At 40.4% G+C, this 18,768-nt stretch overlaps 1 protein-coding gene across 1 annotated transcript in view; it reads left to right on the top strand.

Annotated features, from left to right (window-relative positions):
* The window catches only part of LOC124783678 (calcium-activated potassium channel slowpoke), an 867,461-nt gene that overhangs the window by 589,288 nt on the left and 259,405 nt on the right, over nt 1-18,768 (top strand). Inside the window, exon 16 of the mRNA XM_047254040.1 lies at nt 6,900-7,026. Coding sequence (XP_047109996.1) covers nt 6,900-7,026 — 127 coding nt within the window. The remainder of the gene's footprint in view (nt 1-6,899; nt 7,027-18,768) is intronic.

The raw sequence follows: 18,768 nt of genomic DNA, 5'->3' as shown, positions 1-18,768 counted from the left end.
TCCTAGGTTGGTGAACCACGAAGCTCGTAGTACAAACACACACAAACACACACACACACACACACACACACACACACACACACAGCTGACTCATGAACAATCGGCGAGCCAAAACGATCCACCAAGACCATGGCCCGGCTCAAGTGATGCATGGTGGCAATGGTCAGGTGAGCCATGTCAACGCATACCTCACTGCTGCTCCAACCTGACTGCACTAGTGCCGCAGTGCGACTCCCGACTGGCAGGTCCGGACTGTGGTCCAGAAGCATTCCAACTGACTGGCCGACCCGAACTCGCAACCTGCACTACGACTAACTAACTTACAACAGACAATGAGCAAGAATTAATAGAGGTCAAGCAAAGATTTTAGGAGAGGGGATGTATCGATATGATCTGCTAACGCTGCTCACGGTGAGGCAAGCAGCAACTCAGTGACAGTAGTAATTTAAATTGACGTAGTGAGATGGAAGTACATTAAAAACAGGTTGTAAAATACATGATGGCAGGAATACAAGCCATGCACTGCTCCACCTTATCAATATAACCCAAAATAAGATCCCCTGAAAAATCAAATCTTGACGTGTTTTTTTGGAACACAGTGCATGAACCAACTGCATTTGTGAAGATATGTTTAGTATTTAATGAGAAATTACATTCGTTCTTTATTCTATCTCAATTATAATTTTTTGTGTACCTCAAATATTCCTCTGAATTGTGCTATGTTTAAATCATGTCAAACCTTCTTTAACATAACAACAAAATTTGTGTTGCCATATTTGGAGATGGGGTCGAATCGCAAATCTTCCCCCCAGTTCCAGCCCTGGCTCTCAGAGGCCCTGTGTACATGTACAAAGCTAGAATTGATGTCCAACCATGCTTTTTGAGTACTTCACTTATATCCCTGAGTTCTTCCCTTGTCAGACAGTGTATATTAAATAAAGAAAGGCTCACATGCACACAAGAACAAGTGGACACAATCTGTAACTTACCAGCTCCTCAGAGACTACAGTCATTCCTGAGCATAGTTAATTATTATCTGAAATTGATTTCCAGTGTGTCCCATATTTGTTTCTGACTTAATCAGTTGCATAAAAAAGGAATTAAGTTCATGTGGACACAGGTGTGCCAGATAGCTTCCTTGCAACTTAAAAGGTGCCTGAGGTTGTTCCCTTGTTTAGCAACATTCAGTCCAGCAAAAGTGTAATGCTGATCATTGATGACTCTGATTATGGCATTTATGCAGTGCTGTCCCATAAATATTACAATGGCACAGAACAACCAATTGTCTTTGCATCTATAACATTAAATTCGAATCATTGAAATTATTCACAAATTCAGAAATTGGTGTAGCCTATCATGTACAATGTCAAGAAGTTTCACATGTATCTCAATGGTACTATGATTCACCTGATCACTAATCACAAGCCCCTTATTTTGATATTAGGTCCCTCTTGGAACTTGATGAGAAGACAGTGCAGCAGCTGCAACAGTGGCTGTTATTCCCTAGTAACTATAATTACAAGATCTGTTATAGACCCATCACACAGCACTCAAACTTGAACACACTTTCCCACTTTGCCTTGTGGTCCAGATGTAGTGTTAACCTGGTACAAAGCATTGTGTTTTGTCTTAGACACCAATCAGTGACACACCCTTGGTGAATTCCCGGTTATGGCATGCAAATTTGAAGTATCAGCAGAAATAGCTCATGACTTGCTGCTGTGAATGATGTTGATTGCTGTAGGGTGAGGTTGACTGGAGCACCCTGCCAAAGGGTGCAGACTCAGCATGGCACATGACATTTTTCATTATGACACTAGCATAGCCCAACTGATAGGCAAATCAGAATGACTAGTTGTAATTCTGCCCTCACTCTGCCCCTGCATACAGAAGTTTCTACACACTGCACATTGGGGAATGTGCAGAATAAAGGCAGTAGTGTGGTGTTATGTGTACTGGCCCAGTGTTGACCAACACCACAGCCCCTATGATCTGTTTCGTCTCCATCATATTTGCAATAATGGGACACCTTCCATCTGGTGTCTGACAATGGATCTGCAATTCATGTTACCTAAGTTTCAGGATTTTTGTAATGACAGTTATACTGAATATCTGACTACTGCCCCTTTCCATCCAGCATCCAGTTTGGAAGCTGAGAGTATGTTCAGAACGTTCAAAATGCAGATGTACAAGATAATGTTGACAGTCAACTCTGGGAAAGCAATCACAAGCTTCCTCACAATCTACGGGTCCATCCCAGTAAATGGACTCAATCTGGCCAAAATTTTGCATGGTTGCAGAGCCTGCATCAACATCAACTTTCTGTACTCAAACTAGCAGGCCCACCCCTCACGCACTAGCCTTCTTACCACATGGGTTCTCACATATTCGCTCGCTCTTTTGGCCATCTCCTCCCCTCCTCCTCTCCATCCACAGTCCCCTTCAGCTGCTGACCGGGCATGCCTCACACAACCAGTCCCAGGAATAGCCTGGCAAACAGCCTGTCTGCCAATGCTACAACTGCCACCCTTGTTGCAAGTGACAACAGGTGTTGACAACGGCCGATGATGGGCATCTATGGAGATGGAACCTATTCGGTGTGTTATGCCACTTGCAACTCTCGCCTACATCAAGATACCCCATCTCCAAACATTTGGTGGAGGTTGAGGATTCCCGACTGGTCCTTGAGGCTGGACCACTATCCCTCCCATTCCCACTCCAGCTCTCCTGCACATAGGTGCAAGCAGCACCCCAGTAACTGACAAGCCAGCAATTCCACAGGTTGTGCTCACATTTGACACGGCCACTTGTGAGGAGGAAATACTGCAGGAACCCTTGGTGGGGATTCCACCACCTCTCTTTCCCCTTTCTCAAAATGTCAACACAGGTTGGGTCATTCCCAGCCCTACATCCTGATTAAAGGGGGAGGGGTTTAGTGTGCGACAGTGATTGAGATTACCCTCTCAGACTTAGTGTTGGTGTAGAAGAGAGGTCAGAGATACTCAGATTCCATATCACTGCCACAGCATACTCCTTTGAATGGTGTGTTGGCACTGGGCATATTATGTGGGCCTGTCCATTGGCATGACAAAGAGTCCATAAATACTGTGGTCCTGAACTTTTTCGGCAGTTCTCATACCATGAACAGTAGAGTGATTGACCTCACCTTTGTTTACGTTTTTCAATTCAGATTGTTCCCTGGACTAATTGTACATGTTTTTGATGACTTTTACAATACACTGGATTTTGCTTCTTGTTAACCATTTATTTCATAATCTCTGTTGTCATCAAGCACAGGAACTGCGTGTGGGCTGAAGTGCAAGTAATCATTAACAATGTTCTACCTATGCAATACATTGTAATTCTGTCAGAGACAGCAAAGGACTTGGAAGGGCAGTTGAATGGAATGGACAGTCTCTTGAAAGGAGGATGTAAGATGAACATCAACAAAAGCAAAACGAGGATAATGGAATGTTGTCGAATTAAGTCGGGTGATGCTGAGGGAATTAGATTAGGAAATGAGACACTTAAAGTAGTAAAGGAGTTTTGCTATTTGGGGAGCAAAATAACTGATGATGGTCGAAGTAGAGAGGATATAAAATGTAGACTGGCAATGACAAGGAAAGCGTTTCTGAGGAAGAGAAATTTGTTAACATCGAGTATATATTTAAATGTCAGGAAGTCGTTTCTGAAAGTATTTGTATGGAGTGTAGCTATGTATGGAAGTGAAACATGGACGATAAATAGTTTGGACAAGAAGAGAATAGAAGCTTTCGAAATGCGGTGCTACAGAAGAATGCTGAAGATTAGATGGGTAGGTCACATAACTAATGAGGAAGTATTGAATAGGATTGGGGAGAAGAGAAGTTTGTGGCACAACTTGACCGGAAGAAGGGATCGGTTGGTAGGACATGTTCTGAGGCATCAAGGGATCACCAATTTAGTATTGGAGGGCAGCGTGGAGGGTAAAAATCGTAGAGGGAGACCAAGAGATGAATACACTAAGCAGATTCAGAAGGATGTAGGTTGCAGTAGGTACTGGGAGATGAAGAAGCTTGCACAGGATAGAGTAGCATGGAGAGCTGCATCAAACCAGTCTCAGGACTGAAGACCACAACAAGAACAACACCTATGCAGTGTACAACAGAAAATGGTTGATAATATTGATTTAAACATATTCTCCAGTAGATTTGGTTCAGAGCCTTCACAATGAAAAAGGGATATAAATAAAATGGCAAGAATTTGTCAAAATCCATTTGTACTTAGATGTTATGAGCAGCTTTGGAACATCTTAAATGACAGTCTAAGACAGCAGTCATAACAGAGGATTATTTTTGTTAAGGGGCGTTGCAGAATTTGTGTAGTATGTAAATTGCTCTAAGGAGATTCAAAAGACTCAACCATTCACTGAACATGTTCAGAATGAAGTGAATGTACAACTTGTTCCATATCCCCTACACCAGTAAGAAAAATTATCACACTTTATTAAAGTAAAAATTCATGTGGCGTCGATAATACTTCCAATGTAAAACATTCTCAGTCATATATGTAATACTTAGATAACCCATCATGATTTTCTACACAGCTGGAAGTAAGCCTCTCATAAGATGTGCTGCAGGAACACTAGTTCTGCTCCTGATTGTCTCTCTACTTAAACCAGTTTCTGAGTCTCATTTAGCAGATAATGATTTCCAGAGTTGTTTATCACATGGCATGCCTAGCCACCAGGGTCTGGATTTCAGAAGTTCAGATACATAGCTTCTTATGCACTGTCAAATCAGGTTAATGCAACCACCTGTCAAAAGCCTGACTAACCAACTTCTATTGTGCAGACAGCTATGAGACTTCAGGAAGGGAGTCAGTGAGTTTCTCAAAGGTGCCAACAGAAATGTGAAGTCATTCTCACTTCAATACCATTGCCAGCTGTGCTAGGTTTTGTTATTGAGAATCCAAGGTGCATACAGTCCAATCAAGGTGGTCCCACAGATTCTCAATAACTAATCCTCAAGCTTGGAAATATGCATGTACACTGTGAGCTGTGTAGGTTGTTGCATTGTCCTGCTGGTGTATGCCATTGTACCAAGTAAAAACAAACTGCACGTAGTCTAATATATCAATTAAAATAATCAAGTAACTGCATATACAAAAAATATACTCACTTAGTGACAACAGAACACACAAATAAAAGGTATTACAGTTTCATAGATTTCAGAGTCAGTGGCTCTTCTTCTGGCAGAAGGGTTGAAGGGGGAGGAAGAGGGATGAAGGGAAAGGACAGATGAGGTTTGGGAAAAGTGGTAGAGTTCTGAAGTCACCCAAAGTCAGAGGAGACTTACCAGATTGGATGAGAAGAAAGACTGATTCAGTCAACAGCCGTCATTCACCCTTGTCCTCTATGGGCCATGATGCACCATAGTTGCCAGTTGCCTCTGCGCTAGTTTTGGATGGTGCCATTTTACTATGCATGGTTTACTTTAACTACAGTGCCTCACAAACAGTTTACAAATTTAGCTCTTTCAAAAATGTTTCCGCCCTTGGCCCAAAAGCCATTGATCATTCCATATTGGACATCAGATAAATCGCTCTGTTTCTGCATTACAACAATGACTGCACTGCTGACCATGAGCTCCAACACATTTTATATATCCTCCACTGTTAGTGCTACCACCTATCATCTGTGACTGGTTATTGCACGTTGATGCTGAACAGAGGTGATGATCACATTAATGTGATGGGACCGTATACATGTACTGACTTCATAACAAATTTCGAAATTATGAAGTATCATCTCTTGGGACTGTGATTTATTGAAGACATTTAATGATACAAGTTAAAACAGTCAGTTAGAGAGGTTATAATTTTTATGGAACATATGTCTGCATATGACTAGTTTACTTTTTGTTTAAGAAATAGGATAAACAAAGTAATAACAGTTTACCTTCAATGCAATAAGTTACAAAGGGTATTCCACAAACCTGAATAATTGATTTTTCTTCCATATTTGATTTGTCCCATGTTTTTATTTGAAAAAAGTTCAAATGATGTCCTCTTTGCTTATTACATAACTGTTGTTGGTAAACAAAACAAGAAGTATCTACACAATAAAGACCAAATGACATTTGTAATTAAATTTGTTTCTGGTTTTTCCTGAATGACCTTACTGAAAGCAGTTAAAGAAAGTCACAAAGTTCATCCAGTACTGTATGAGAGGATATGTACCATATGTGTCAATATAAGTAATAACTGAAACAAGAAAATTGATATTGTAGAGTGTCTTAATTAAATAGCATCATCAAATTTATCCAAAGGAGTAATCATTCATTTCAGGGAAGAGAAATTCATGTGTTGTATTGCTACTCATAGACAAGTGTAAGGATAGTATTTTGAAGTAACTATTCACCTTTAGGAAATTATATTAAAAGTTCCTGAGTTATTTATTCTATAGATAAATTTTTGTCAGAAATCCATTCCAGTTTGAGAGAAGCCGTGAAAATAGTGATTTTCACAGTAACAGTGCCAGTTGGAAAATCATTCTCCACTGTATTCTAGTGCATCTCACTGCAACCCCCAAATGGAATGAAGTACTTAGACTTCTTTAGTACTGTATCCACAGAAGTAAATGTCTGACAGACAATAAACTACAGTTGAAACCAGATTACGATTATATTTTCATGGCAAGCCATTCTACAAGTGAGTACTTGAGTAAGTGTTAGTTGCTGAATTCATATTTGGAATTTACTTGCATAACAATCAAGAGGGAGAGGGAGTAAAACATGTAGCTAACAATTAATGTTCACTAACTTACATGCCTCTTTGTGACAAAAGTGCTATTAATGGAGGGTAATGCTGCATTTAATATTCCAGTACATTTTGTTTATTTTTTGTTTTCTAATTTTCAGTGCTTAGAAACCACAGAAATACCCCAACTGCTTTGGTGAATTCAACAAAGCAAGTAAATAAAGTGAAGCCCAATGTTAATAGGACTACACCAGATAATTTAACTTCTCCAAACCAAGGCTATAACAGGTAAGAGACACATTAATTAGACCATTTGCTTAGCCTCAACAACTCTTTGCAGAAAATCTAGTAGCATGTAATGGTGAAAATAATTTATAACATTTATTTTACTGTTCTGCTTGGCTATATATAAATTTTTGTGATTGATATAATTTCAGGTTCTAAAGAGAACTATTAGCAAAACATACCTTTTTGTAAACTACAATATACAAACTAAACTGCATGAAATAATGATGGAAATAATGGGAAATGTCAATTCCCTGTTAATATTGTATTTATAACACAATGTTGTCTTCCTGGCAGTGATATCTGATGCATGAAGAGCTTTATTGTATTATGTAAAAATATCTTGCAGCATATAATTTATAGGTGGGACGCATGCATGTGTCTAAGTTCATTAGCAACTGAAAGTTATATATTTAATTTAGACAGATTAAACAACACTGTCTGGAATTAGTAATAGCAGGTAAGAGGAAGAGCTGTAACAGTCCTGAAACTTGAAAAATTTATAATTATATTTGATGAGAGAGAGAGAGTGTAAATGCACATAGAAAAAATAAACATTGGAATAAACATGAGTACTTTAATGCACATTTTATGGCCATAAAGCAGATACAGACAGCATTGGTTTCAAACATTTTTTACCCTATTGAAGAGAATGTTATTTTGTTCTCACTTCATAAAGCTGGTTCGAGTCTGTAAATAATGACAAATGGAATGACATTCATAACTTAACTTACTGTCACAACAGGAACTTTTTTATTTGCCAACATTATGCTGTATGTATTGTCTGATTTGAGTCTGCAAAGACAAGATCACCAAGCACAACAACTACATCAGAACTTTCCACCTGGCTGGATACCCAAAACAGATCACCTATCATACCTAGCATTAAAATCTCAAGAAGCAATTTAAATTACATTATTAATGAAACACACATAACACTGGTGTAATATTCTGCAATATTTATTATTTGTTACATGGACCACTCATCATCAGGTACAAAGACAAGTATTGTAGAATATTACACCAGTGTTGTGCATTTTTCATTCATAACGTATAAAATATACTACCAAAAACTGATGGAACAGTCAATCAATGTGAAACAATTTAAAGAAACATCTGTTATGCACTTGAATATAACGGCTGAATCCTTGAATCATATCAAGAAAAGATTAACTGCAATATGTGACTGCATTCAAAGAATGTTATTTGTTGTTTTATTAACTTCTTGTTTGAAGATGTCTTTCATTAATTGCCTTATTCACTTGTTTCACAATGTTTCTAGATAAAAATGGGATATCAGCATCAACAGATTATGAAATACTTGGGTTAAAAGATTCAGTAACTCACTTAATATGTAGATTGATGGAGGTAGTGGCACGATTTGTCTTGGTATTCTAATGGTATAGGCAAACTAGTTTTTGAAACTGAAGTATTGACATACATTCTCCATGGGACCTGACACATAATCTCCATGAGACTTTTACATATAATCTCCATGAGACTGCAAACAGCTGAAAGCAAGGGGAAGCTCAAACCATAATTTCTCCCCAGGACATGCAGCTCAGCTCTACTGCACGGTTAAATGATGATGGCATCCTCTTGGGTAAAATATTTTGAAAGTAAAATTGTTATAACCTTTAATCACTAATAAATTGCGTGGATATACAAACGTAGAAACAATAGCTGGTTACATGCTACCAATTCCGTATCAGTCATTCGACTGCCGTGCCGTGACATGCGGCCGGCGCCGTTCGCAGCTAGGTGGCGCTCCCGCGCTCAGCCGAGTTGGGGAGCGCCTCTATCGCCGTTTGCGCGTACTGACGTGGCGGCACTCTTAAATGTTGTGGCACTGTCACAACACTTTTCCCCCCTTGAAAAAAAAAAAAAACACTCACTTCCTGGGAGACACGAACAGCGCGGAGACATCCATGGCCTCTTGGGAGGCCCCGAGAAGATCCCACGGTGAAACACGAGAGTACGGTCGAAAATGTCCAAGATGGAAGCCCATGCGTGGAACATGCCTCCTGGATGAGATGATGGGTGAAAACTCCGGAGCAGCATCCATAGGTGTCGTGGACCTGGGGATGTGCTCCAGCAAGATGGGTCCCGGAGAAGGCGGCGTCGTGACTGGGGCCGGTTCCGGCGCACTCGGAAGCGGTAGCGACGTTGGCTGCAGCAACACGCACGGGAGATCGGCAGCAGCGACAGGACTGGCTTCTCGGGCTGGTGGAGGTGAAGGAAGGGGCGGTGGCACTGGCGTGGCCACCACTCGTGTGCGCATCTGGTCGTAATGGCGAACAACCATGCCGTCGTCCGTACGTATTTCACAAAGCCGGCGGCTGCGAAGAGCCTTGACCACCCCTGAAATCCATTTAGGGCGAGATCCATACCCTCGTGCCCACACGTCGGCGCCCACCGAGTATTTTCTCACACGAGGGGACACAGTACAAGGCCTGACAGGGTGAAGCAGGTGCAGTAGAGTGCGCGGTTGGCGGCCATGCAAGAGTTCAGCAGGGCTGCTATTACCCAGAGGCGTGAAGCGATAAGAACTCATAAAATGCAACAGAGCGTCATCTGTGGAAAAATCATTAAGGAATTTTTTCATCTGGCTTTTGAAAGTGCGGACAAGGCACTCGACCTCCCCATTCGATTGTGGATGGAAGGGCGGTGCTGTAACATGAAGAATCCCATGTCCAGTACAAAAATCACGGAGGTCCTGCAAGGAGAACTGAGGGCAATTGTCCGTGACGATCGTGGATGGAAGACCTTCTAGCGCAAAGATTTTGGACAAAGCCAGCGTCATCGCCACAGTGGTTGGCGATGGACATCGAACAACAAACGGAAACTTCGAGAAGGCGTCAATCAACAGCAGCCAATAAGTGCTGAGGAAGGGGCCGGCAAAGTCAGCGTGCACCCGTTCCCATGGCTGCGCCGGATCAGGCCACGGGGAGGGCATTGTACGGGGTGCAGCCAGTTGTTGAGCACACTGATCACACGCAGCGACCATGTGGGTGATGTCAGAATCAATACCGGGCCAATAAACGTGCCTGCGGGCCAGGGACTTAGTCCGAGAAATCCCCCAATGGCCTTCATGCAACAGTTTGAGAACATCTTTGCAAAGAGAGGCTGGCCAACAATAGGAATTTTCTGTTTATTATAAGTTCTCAGGTTTCGCGTAACTGGAGACAAGGGAGGGGAACCCAACTCCAAATACGTGCAAGAATTAACGAGAGTTACAGCAGAGCCAGTGTCCACTTGCATGCAAATGTCTTTATCCAGAACACGAACAGTAACAAACAACTTATTTGTTTGAGAAAGCACACAGTTAACATCCATGTCCGATGCCTCGTCCTCGTCGACAGGAACTTTAGGGGACTGACACACAGAAGCAATGTGGCCTTCTTTCCTACATGAATTACACGTGGCCCAACGTTTTGGATACGCGGCCCTGTCATGCTGTACGAAACAACGTGGACAAGAAGGAAGTGCGGAACGAACCTGCTTCTGTGGCTGCTGTTTTCGCTGGCGGCCCAACGCGACGTTGTTGACGCGAGTGAACCGCCGCCACATCGTCGGTCCCCTGGGAAACAGGCAAATTGTCCATATCAAAAGTGGTCTGTATAGCGCCTACATCACACCATGCGTCTATTTGCTCACCAGCAGCGTGAGACACTTCACTTCAAAAGATTGAGCGATACTTAGAACTTCCGACAATGACTGGTTTGGCAGTTGTAAGGCACGTTGCTGAACTTCTTTATCAGGAGCAAGCTGTAGAATAGCATGTGTGTCAATTTTTACCTCTCTATCTGTATTATTCCGTGGTTTATTAATTTTCCAAATTTATACTGACTTTTTGATCACCCGGTATCTTGTGAAGGTATTTGTATGGAAGTGTAATATAGATGATGAGTAATTTAGATAAAAAGAGAAAAGAAACTTTCAAAATGTGGTGCTACAGAAGAATGCTGAAGATTAAATCAGCCAATCATGTAACTAATGAGGAGATACTTAATATAATTGAGGAGACAAGGAATTTGTGGCATAACTTGACCAAAAGAAGGGATCGGTTGATAGCACACATTCTGAGACACTGAGGGATCACCAGTTCAGTATCGGAGGGAAGGTTAGGTGGTAAAAATTGTAGAGGGAGACCAAGATATGAATACAGTAAGCAGATTTAGAAAGATGGAGGTGGTAGTAGCTACTCAGTGATGAAGGGGCTCACACAAGATAGACATTTATTTAAGGAACTCAGGATATTCACAGTACCTTCGCAATACATATATTCACTTATGAAATTTATCGTTAATAACTCAGCCCAATTCAAAAATAACAGCAAGATGCATAGCTACAACACTAGAAGAAAGGATGATATTCACTAGTCTGGATTAAATCTCACTTTGGCACAGAAAGGGGTGAATTATGCTGCCACAAAAATCTTTGGTCATTTGCCAAATAGTATTAAGTGTCTGACAGATAGCCAACCAACATTTAAAAGCAAATTAAAAGAATTTCTTAATGACAACTCCTTCTACTCAATAGATTAATTCTTAGATATGAAGTAGTAACTAAATAAATAAATTAATAAATAATTATTTTCGCTAAAGAAAACTTATGTTAAAGTGACACATTCCACATCATTACGAAATGTCGTATTCATGATCAATGGAACAAGGATTAATGTATGTATGTATGTATGTAGTAGCATGAAGAACTGCATCAAACCAGTCTTCAGACTGAAGACTACAAGAACAACAACAAAAACAAGAACAACTCCATGAGACTTAATTCCCTAATATGTATCAGTTTCTCACCAATTTCTCTGCATGCCCATAAGTTGATTAAAGTAGTTTGGATAATTTTGCTCATGTTGCTCTATTCATGAGAAGCTAACTCATCCATTGCTGATTGTGTTCATGTGAAGTGGGAAATTAAGATCATCTTATGCGAAATGAGTCTCACTGATCAGAAACTTTGTGTTTAAATACACTCATTGATGGGACTTCAAAGACTGCCAGTCAGATTTGCTAGTACTAATTCAATATTAGCAGGTTTAATTATGTTTGTTTCTTAAGTCTGAGTTTTTAAGATACTCTTTTGTAGTTTTTACGTTTTATGAATCTGTCAAACGTGTTCGGTGCAACAATACTAAACAAATGAAAATAGAAATTTATTATCAATACAGGAATACATGTACAATTCACTGATCCTACAAATATGGTCAAAGCAGTTTCCATGCTCTTCTAAGCAAACTTTACATTTTTCAACACTGATTTACAAATTTTGTCACATATCTTCCAGGACTGTAGGTTTTCAAATTGTGATTCGATTTGTTCCTTCACTAATTTTGACAGAATAGACACCATTTTTTAGTATACCATGGAATGAAAAATCCATGGGTGTGATATCTAGGGATTGTGGAGGCCATTGACTAGTACCATATCTGCCAGTCTGTTCATCAAAGTTTTCATTCAGAAAGTCTCACATAACAACTCCATAATGTGGAGGTAGTTCCTCTTGTTGCCATATCAGCTTTTCCTTAATCAACAGCAGATGTGCCAAAAGGGGACTATTTGCCAGTGCTAACATTAATTCTTGAAGTATGTTGCCATATCAGCTTTTCCTTAATCAACAGCAGATGTGCCAAAAGGGGACTATGTTGCCATATCAGCTTTTCCTTAATCAACAGCAGATGTGCCAAAAGGGGACTATTTGCCAGTGCTAACATTGATTCTTGAAGCATACTTAGATAATTTACAGAACTAACAGTACCATTAAAAGAATAAGGCACAATTAGCCTGATGCTGAAAACCCCTGTCCAGTCACTCATGCCATTCACCTAAAAAGTCATTTTGTCTATCCAAAGAATGCCTTTGCAAAATTTGGCATTGACTTCTTGTCAGAGAATTCCCTATGCCTGTCCATAGTTTCATTTAGGCCTTGAAGTATAGGAGGCCTATATTGTTTCAATTTTAGATTTACCAGAATCTTTCATAGGCTTGTTCTTGCTATTCCAAACTCCTTTGATGCTTTTCTTTGAGATTTAGTTGGTAACTATGCAAAACATTCCATGACAACATTAAGATTCACTTCTATATAACAGACATTAGTGCACCTGAACAAGGAAGCTCCATTACCAATCTCTTTAAATCTTAAATTTAGTTGGAGAATACCCTGTTGAGATGGAGGCTGGATGTTTGGAAAAATATGCCACAAACAAATCACATACAGAACACTAATTATGGTCATGTTTCCACCATGTTTGGAAAACTAATTCACACTGTTCTGTAATTCTCTTTCTATTCATTGTTTCTCAGATTACAACAAGCAACATAACCTCAAACTGCTAGTGTCAGTTAACTCTGGGTAGTACATCATAGTGAATTTGGTTTCACAACTGACTACCATTACTCTAGGCAAAATGCTAGTAACATCTGAGTTATGGAATGTCCTGTATTGCTGATATTCTTGTAGCAACTGGTGTTGCCAATTAAAGAGTTAATGTGTGGCTGAGTACAAAAGAAATATTTTCAGTAATCACATCTTTCTCATTCACACAAAGAATAGATTGGGAATGTGATTGTAATGAAATCAGTGACACTGTGGAATTCATGTTCTGAAGTAAAACAAAGAATTTGCCTTATATTTTTAATTGTGTATTAAATGTAAATCTATCCTGTGCAGAAGGCCTAAAACCTGAACCAGTGTTCAAATTATGTGAGCCTTCATCAACTTTCACATGTGGTTTTTCTTTACATTTTCAACTCCAACACCTACATCAGCATTGACTTTTCATCTTAAATATGTGGAGAAGTATCTATTAGCCATGATCACTAGTAATTTATGTCTCTATGTATGGCATAACTCTTAGTTGTCTATAGCACACAGGATTACTTGACATATCTTTACGTGTCAGTTAATACACCTTCAGCTGTGCTTATTGATCTTTTTTTCAATTGATTTTGGTATTAAAATACACTATCTTGATGCCCATTCCGGGGCACATTGATTGTTGAAGTTGGTTACCATTGTAAACTTCATGAGCATGGTCTTATTTAGTGTGAATTTATGGATGTCTCCTTTTGCCCAGTATGGCATGCTAAATCTCCATACATCCACTTTGAAGGTGTCATCCCTATTACATAGAAATATAGTTACAGCTATTGTCCCAAGCTTGACCAGAAGATGGATGTACAGAGAGTACTTGACTTATTTCATCCATCTAAGCTCTGTGTTTGTCTATGATAAGGTGACTCACACTGAACTCTCAACTGCCCTGCACTGGTATAGACATACCTGCTCTGTAGTCACTCCTGCTCATCTCATCTATTCCCTATTTGTTCTTGAATTTAAAATTTGTTCATGGTCAACAACAAATAAAAAAATAGAGAAGATAAAATAAGTTGGGTCATTCAGCTAAAGAGCTTGTAATCTCACAATTCCTTGCCTATTTTCATACAGTTCTTTCAGCAGAAAAGAAAGAGCATTACAGGCTACTCTCAGCTTGGATCACTTTACTCTTGAGGACACTGATTGATAAATTTGGAAGCTGTACTGCAGTGGAATGTTTAGTTAACCCACTTTTCAACGTGTCTGATCTAAAGAAATACAGTATATTCTTTACTCTGCAGCCAAGTAAAGAGTAAGCCAAGAAAGAGATCATGAATCTGTGTAATAGAGTTCTATTGGCTTTCTTTTCCTCTTATGCAAGGAAAAATCACTACTAAATTCAATGAGACAGTATGAAATAAATAAGTAAAATGTATTCTGTAGATGATTATCTTCTAAACTTAAATAATTTTACTGAAGCATAATTATTACAGACAGGGTGGAAAATTTCAGAAAAATGTGTGTGTGTGTGTTTGTTTGTTTGTTTTCCCCATTTCCTCCTAAAATAAGGGAGAGTGAGGAGGAGATTTTTTTTTTTTTTTTGGGGGGGGGGGGGGGGGGGGGAAGAGGGAGGGAAGAGGAAGAGGGAGGAAACATAGAGAGACAAGGAGATGAAGAAAAAAAGGCTAATTACAAATATGAAAACCTGGATCGATTTTAACCGAACTTTATACATATAACGTTTCTTACCCATGGACATGGGCAATACTACAGTGTTTTGGTCAAGAAGGATTGCATTCGAAAGATGCAGTGTTTACCATCTGATTTAGTGTATCGTGAGCCCATACTGACACCACAAAAGGTGTAACAGCCTTCTGAAGAAAAGTTTCTTGCTCTAGAAGACTATTGACAGTCTTTAATTCTTACAGTACTGTTTCCCTTAGGTTATATGGTCTCCTGAAGAGCCACAGGGAAGGGGTTTCACTTAGGCCAATTGTGAGTAACATTGTGCTCTGACATATTGTGTAGCAAAAACACCTTGCTGTTGAGCCCCCTAGTAGGTCAGTGTGAGCATCACAATAAGAACTTGCTCCATTAATTACATACACTAAAGGGAATATATTTGAATGACTCTGATATTCTAATACTAATTTTTGATGTGGTCTCTGTCTTCATTCACATTCCTCTGTCTGATTAATTATGGTTAATTGAGGTTAGGTTTTGTATTGAATTAACAAACGTATTTTGACATGTGTTGAATTCCAATTACATTTTGTTCAATGACCAGTACTATGAGCAGACAGATGGAAGCATGATGGGAAGTCTATTGTCACCCATTATTGCCAATCTTTTTATGTAAGTCTTCAAGAAATGTGCCTTGAAATCGGCAGCTTTGAAACATATGTGGTTCTTTTTCTTTTTTCAGATATGTGTATCATACTTCTGTTGTTTCACCTCATGCCAGTGAGAATTTGAACTACATCTGAATTCAATCCACCTGAATATTTGTTTCAATATGGATGTGGAAAAAGAGGTTGCCTTCCTTTCCTTGGTTTGTTGGTGGGGAAGAAGGTTGACTGTACATTGGGACATGCTATTTGTAGGTAGCCATTTCCCTCTAACTTGTATCTATAGGCTGGTAGTTGTCACCATCTGACTCAGCGTCAAATGGCACTTCGTACCTAGGCTCACAGGGCTCATGTCTTCTCAGACTCAGAAAGTTCATCAGCAGGGTTAGCTCTTCTTGAGGTCACATTTCGTCACAATGGTAACAGAGAAAGGCAGATCAAAAGTCTGTTGCACTATCGATGAACTGTGCACTGGGTGAGTGGCGGTAATACCGTGAGGCACCAAAGTATACAACCTTTTTGTCTTATGCAGATAGCATTTTCAACAGGAGTGGTCATACTTTGCAGGAATATGATGTGAAATAGTTTTTTGACGAGCATCTAAGATTAAGGTGCATTTAGATACCATAAAGAAAGATCTTGGTGTCTGTTGTATTCCTTGCAGTTGTGGCATGTCATACATGTTCAGACTACCAGGACTATGGAAGACTGGTTTACTGAGCATGAGTGTAACACTCACCTTCAACAGCTGAGCAAATCTGCTGTTACAGAATATTGTCTTGGCACTGGTCATCCTAAGGAATGTAACAAGATTCTGATATGCACTTTCAGCCATTGAGATGGCATTATTAAGGAAGTAGTTGAAATTAAATAGAGATGGAGGGTTTTACTTAAATTTTGCATGGAAGCCTCCTCTCTCCCTTGCAAAAAACAGCATTAATGCTATCACATCTACTGGTTATTAACTTTCACTATAGCTAATGTCTGATGTTAGTCATCTCCAATTGTATGGTGGTGCTACTGTTTACAGTGTGCATGGGCATGCACACACATGGATGTGTGTTGGTATATGTATGTGTGTGTTTGCGTTATCTTTCCGCAGTTGCTCTGCAAATGAAGGTTTTAAAATCCCTTGCTAAGTGCTTAGTTGCTGCAATTTTGTCTTCAAAATGACAAGGTGTGCACCTGTCGAAATATTGTCAGTTGTTGTTGATGTCACCTGGCTGCATCCCCATAAGTTATTTGAACATAACACCTATTGTCTGAAAAACAAGCACTGTGTGGGTAAGAACTACTGTATCTACACTATGTGATCAAAAGTATCCGCACACCTGGCTGAAAACGACTTACATCTTCATGGTGCCCTCCATTGGTACTGCTGGAATTCAGTATGGTGTTGGCCCACCCTTAGCCTTGATGTTAGCTTCCACTCTCACAGGCATATGTTCAATCAGGTGCTAGAAGGTTTCTTGGGGAATGGCAGCCCATTCTTCATGGAGTGCTGCACTGAGGAGAGGTACCAATGACAGTTGGTGAGGCCTGGCATGAAGTCGACATTCCAAAACATCCGAAAGGTGTTCCCTAGGATTCATGTCAGGACTCTGTGCTGGACAGTCCATTACAGGGATGTCATTGTTACGTAACCACTCCACCACAGGCTGTGCCTTATGAACAGGTGCTCAATCATGTTGAAAGATGCAATTGCCATCCCCAAACTGCTCTTAAACAATGGGAAGCAAGAAGGTGCTTAAAATATCAATGTAGGCCTGTGCTGTGATAGTGCCATTCAAAACAACAAGGGGTGCAAGATCCCTCCATGAAAAATATGACCCCACCATAACACCATTACCTCCGAATTTTACTGTTGACACTAAACACACTGGCAGATGACGTTCACCGTGCATTCGCCATACCAACACCCCGCCATTAGATGGCTACATTGTGTACTGTGATTCATCACTCCACACAATGTTTTTCCACTGTTCGATCGTTCAGTGTATAAAGGTGTCGTTTGGCATTTACCAGCTTATGAGCTGCCGCTCGACCATGAAATCCAAGTTTTCTCACCTCCCATCTAACTGTCATAGTACTTGCAGTGGATCCAGATGCAGTTTGGAATTCCTGTCTGATGGTCTGGTTAGATGTCTGGCTATTACACATTATGATCCTCTTCAACTGTCGGCAGTCTCTGTCAGTCAACAGACGAGGTTGGCCAGTATGCTTTTGTGTTGTATGTGTCCCTTCACGTTTCCACTTCACCATCACATTGGAAAGAGTGGATCTAGGGATGTTTAGAAGTGTGTAAATCTCGCATACAGACGTATGACACAAGTGACACCCAATGACCTGACCACGTTCGAAGTCCGGGAGTTCCTCAGAGCACCCCATTCTGCTCTCTCACGATGTCTGATGACCACTGAGGTCGCTGTACTTGGCAGTAGATGGCAGCACAGTGCATGTAATATGAAAAACGTATGCTTTTGGGGATGTCCGGATAAATTTGCTCACATAGTGTAGCCCGCATTGAAGGAAGGGGGGGAGGGGGGGGGGGGTTGTTTAGAGTTGGTAAGACCCGACTTCTCAGCTGATCTGCATGATTGATATGTTGTGTGGATGAGATTGAGTTCGTTCCAGGCAGGATGCAAACGGAAAAGCATGGCTGAGTAGAGAGATAGGTGACAGGGATGAAGGAGGTGGATAATGAGAGGAAGGGAGGAAGAGATAGACAAAGAGAGGGAGCAATGGACAGAAAGAGGGAAGGAGGTGATGGACAGAGAGTGGGAGACAAGGCAGTGGACCGAGAGAGGGGGGGGGGGGAGGCAATAGGCAGAGAGAGGGGGGGAGGAGGATGATATTGTCTTGTGCTGATGGAGGCACAATGAGAACAGTGCCCAGGAAAACAATGTAGAATAGTTTTATATGAACATTAAATAAAATGACTCTCCTTCATGGAGTGTTAAGTTATATACAAATGAAAGCTTGTTTGGTACTTTGAGTCCCAAAACAAGGAAGACAAATAATAATTAAGTGGACAAAGGCCAAAGTGAGTAACAGTAAGATTTGAGTC

The sequence above is a fragment of the Schistocerca piceifrons genome, chromosome 1 (genome assembly GCF_021461385.2).
Source record: "Schistocerca piceifrons isolate TAMUIC-IGC-003096 chromosome 1, iqSchPice1.1, whole genome shotgun sequence".
NCBI classification, from domain to species: Eukaryota; Metazoa; Arthropoda; class Insecta; order Orthoptera; family Acrididae; genus Schistocerca; species Schistocerca piceifrons.
This window is presented reverse-complemented; position numbering and strand designations above follow the sequence as displayed.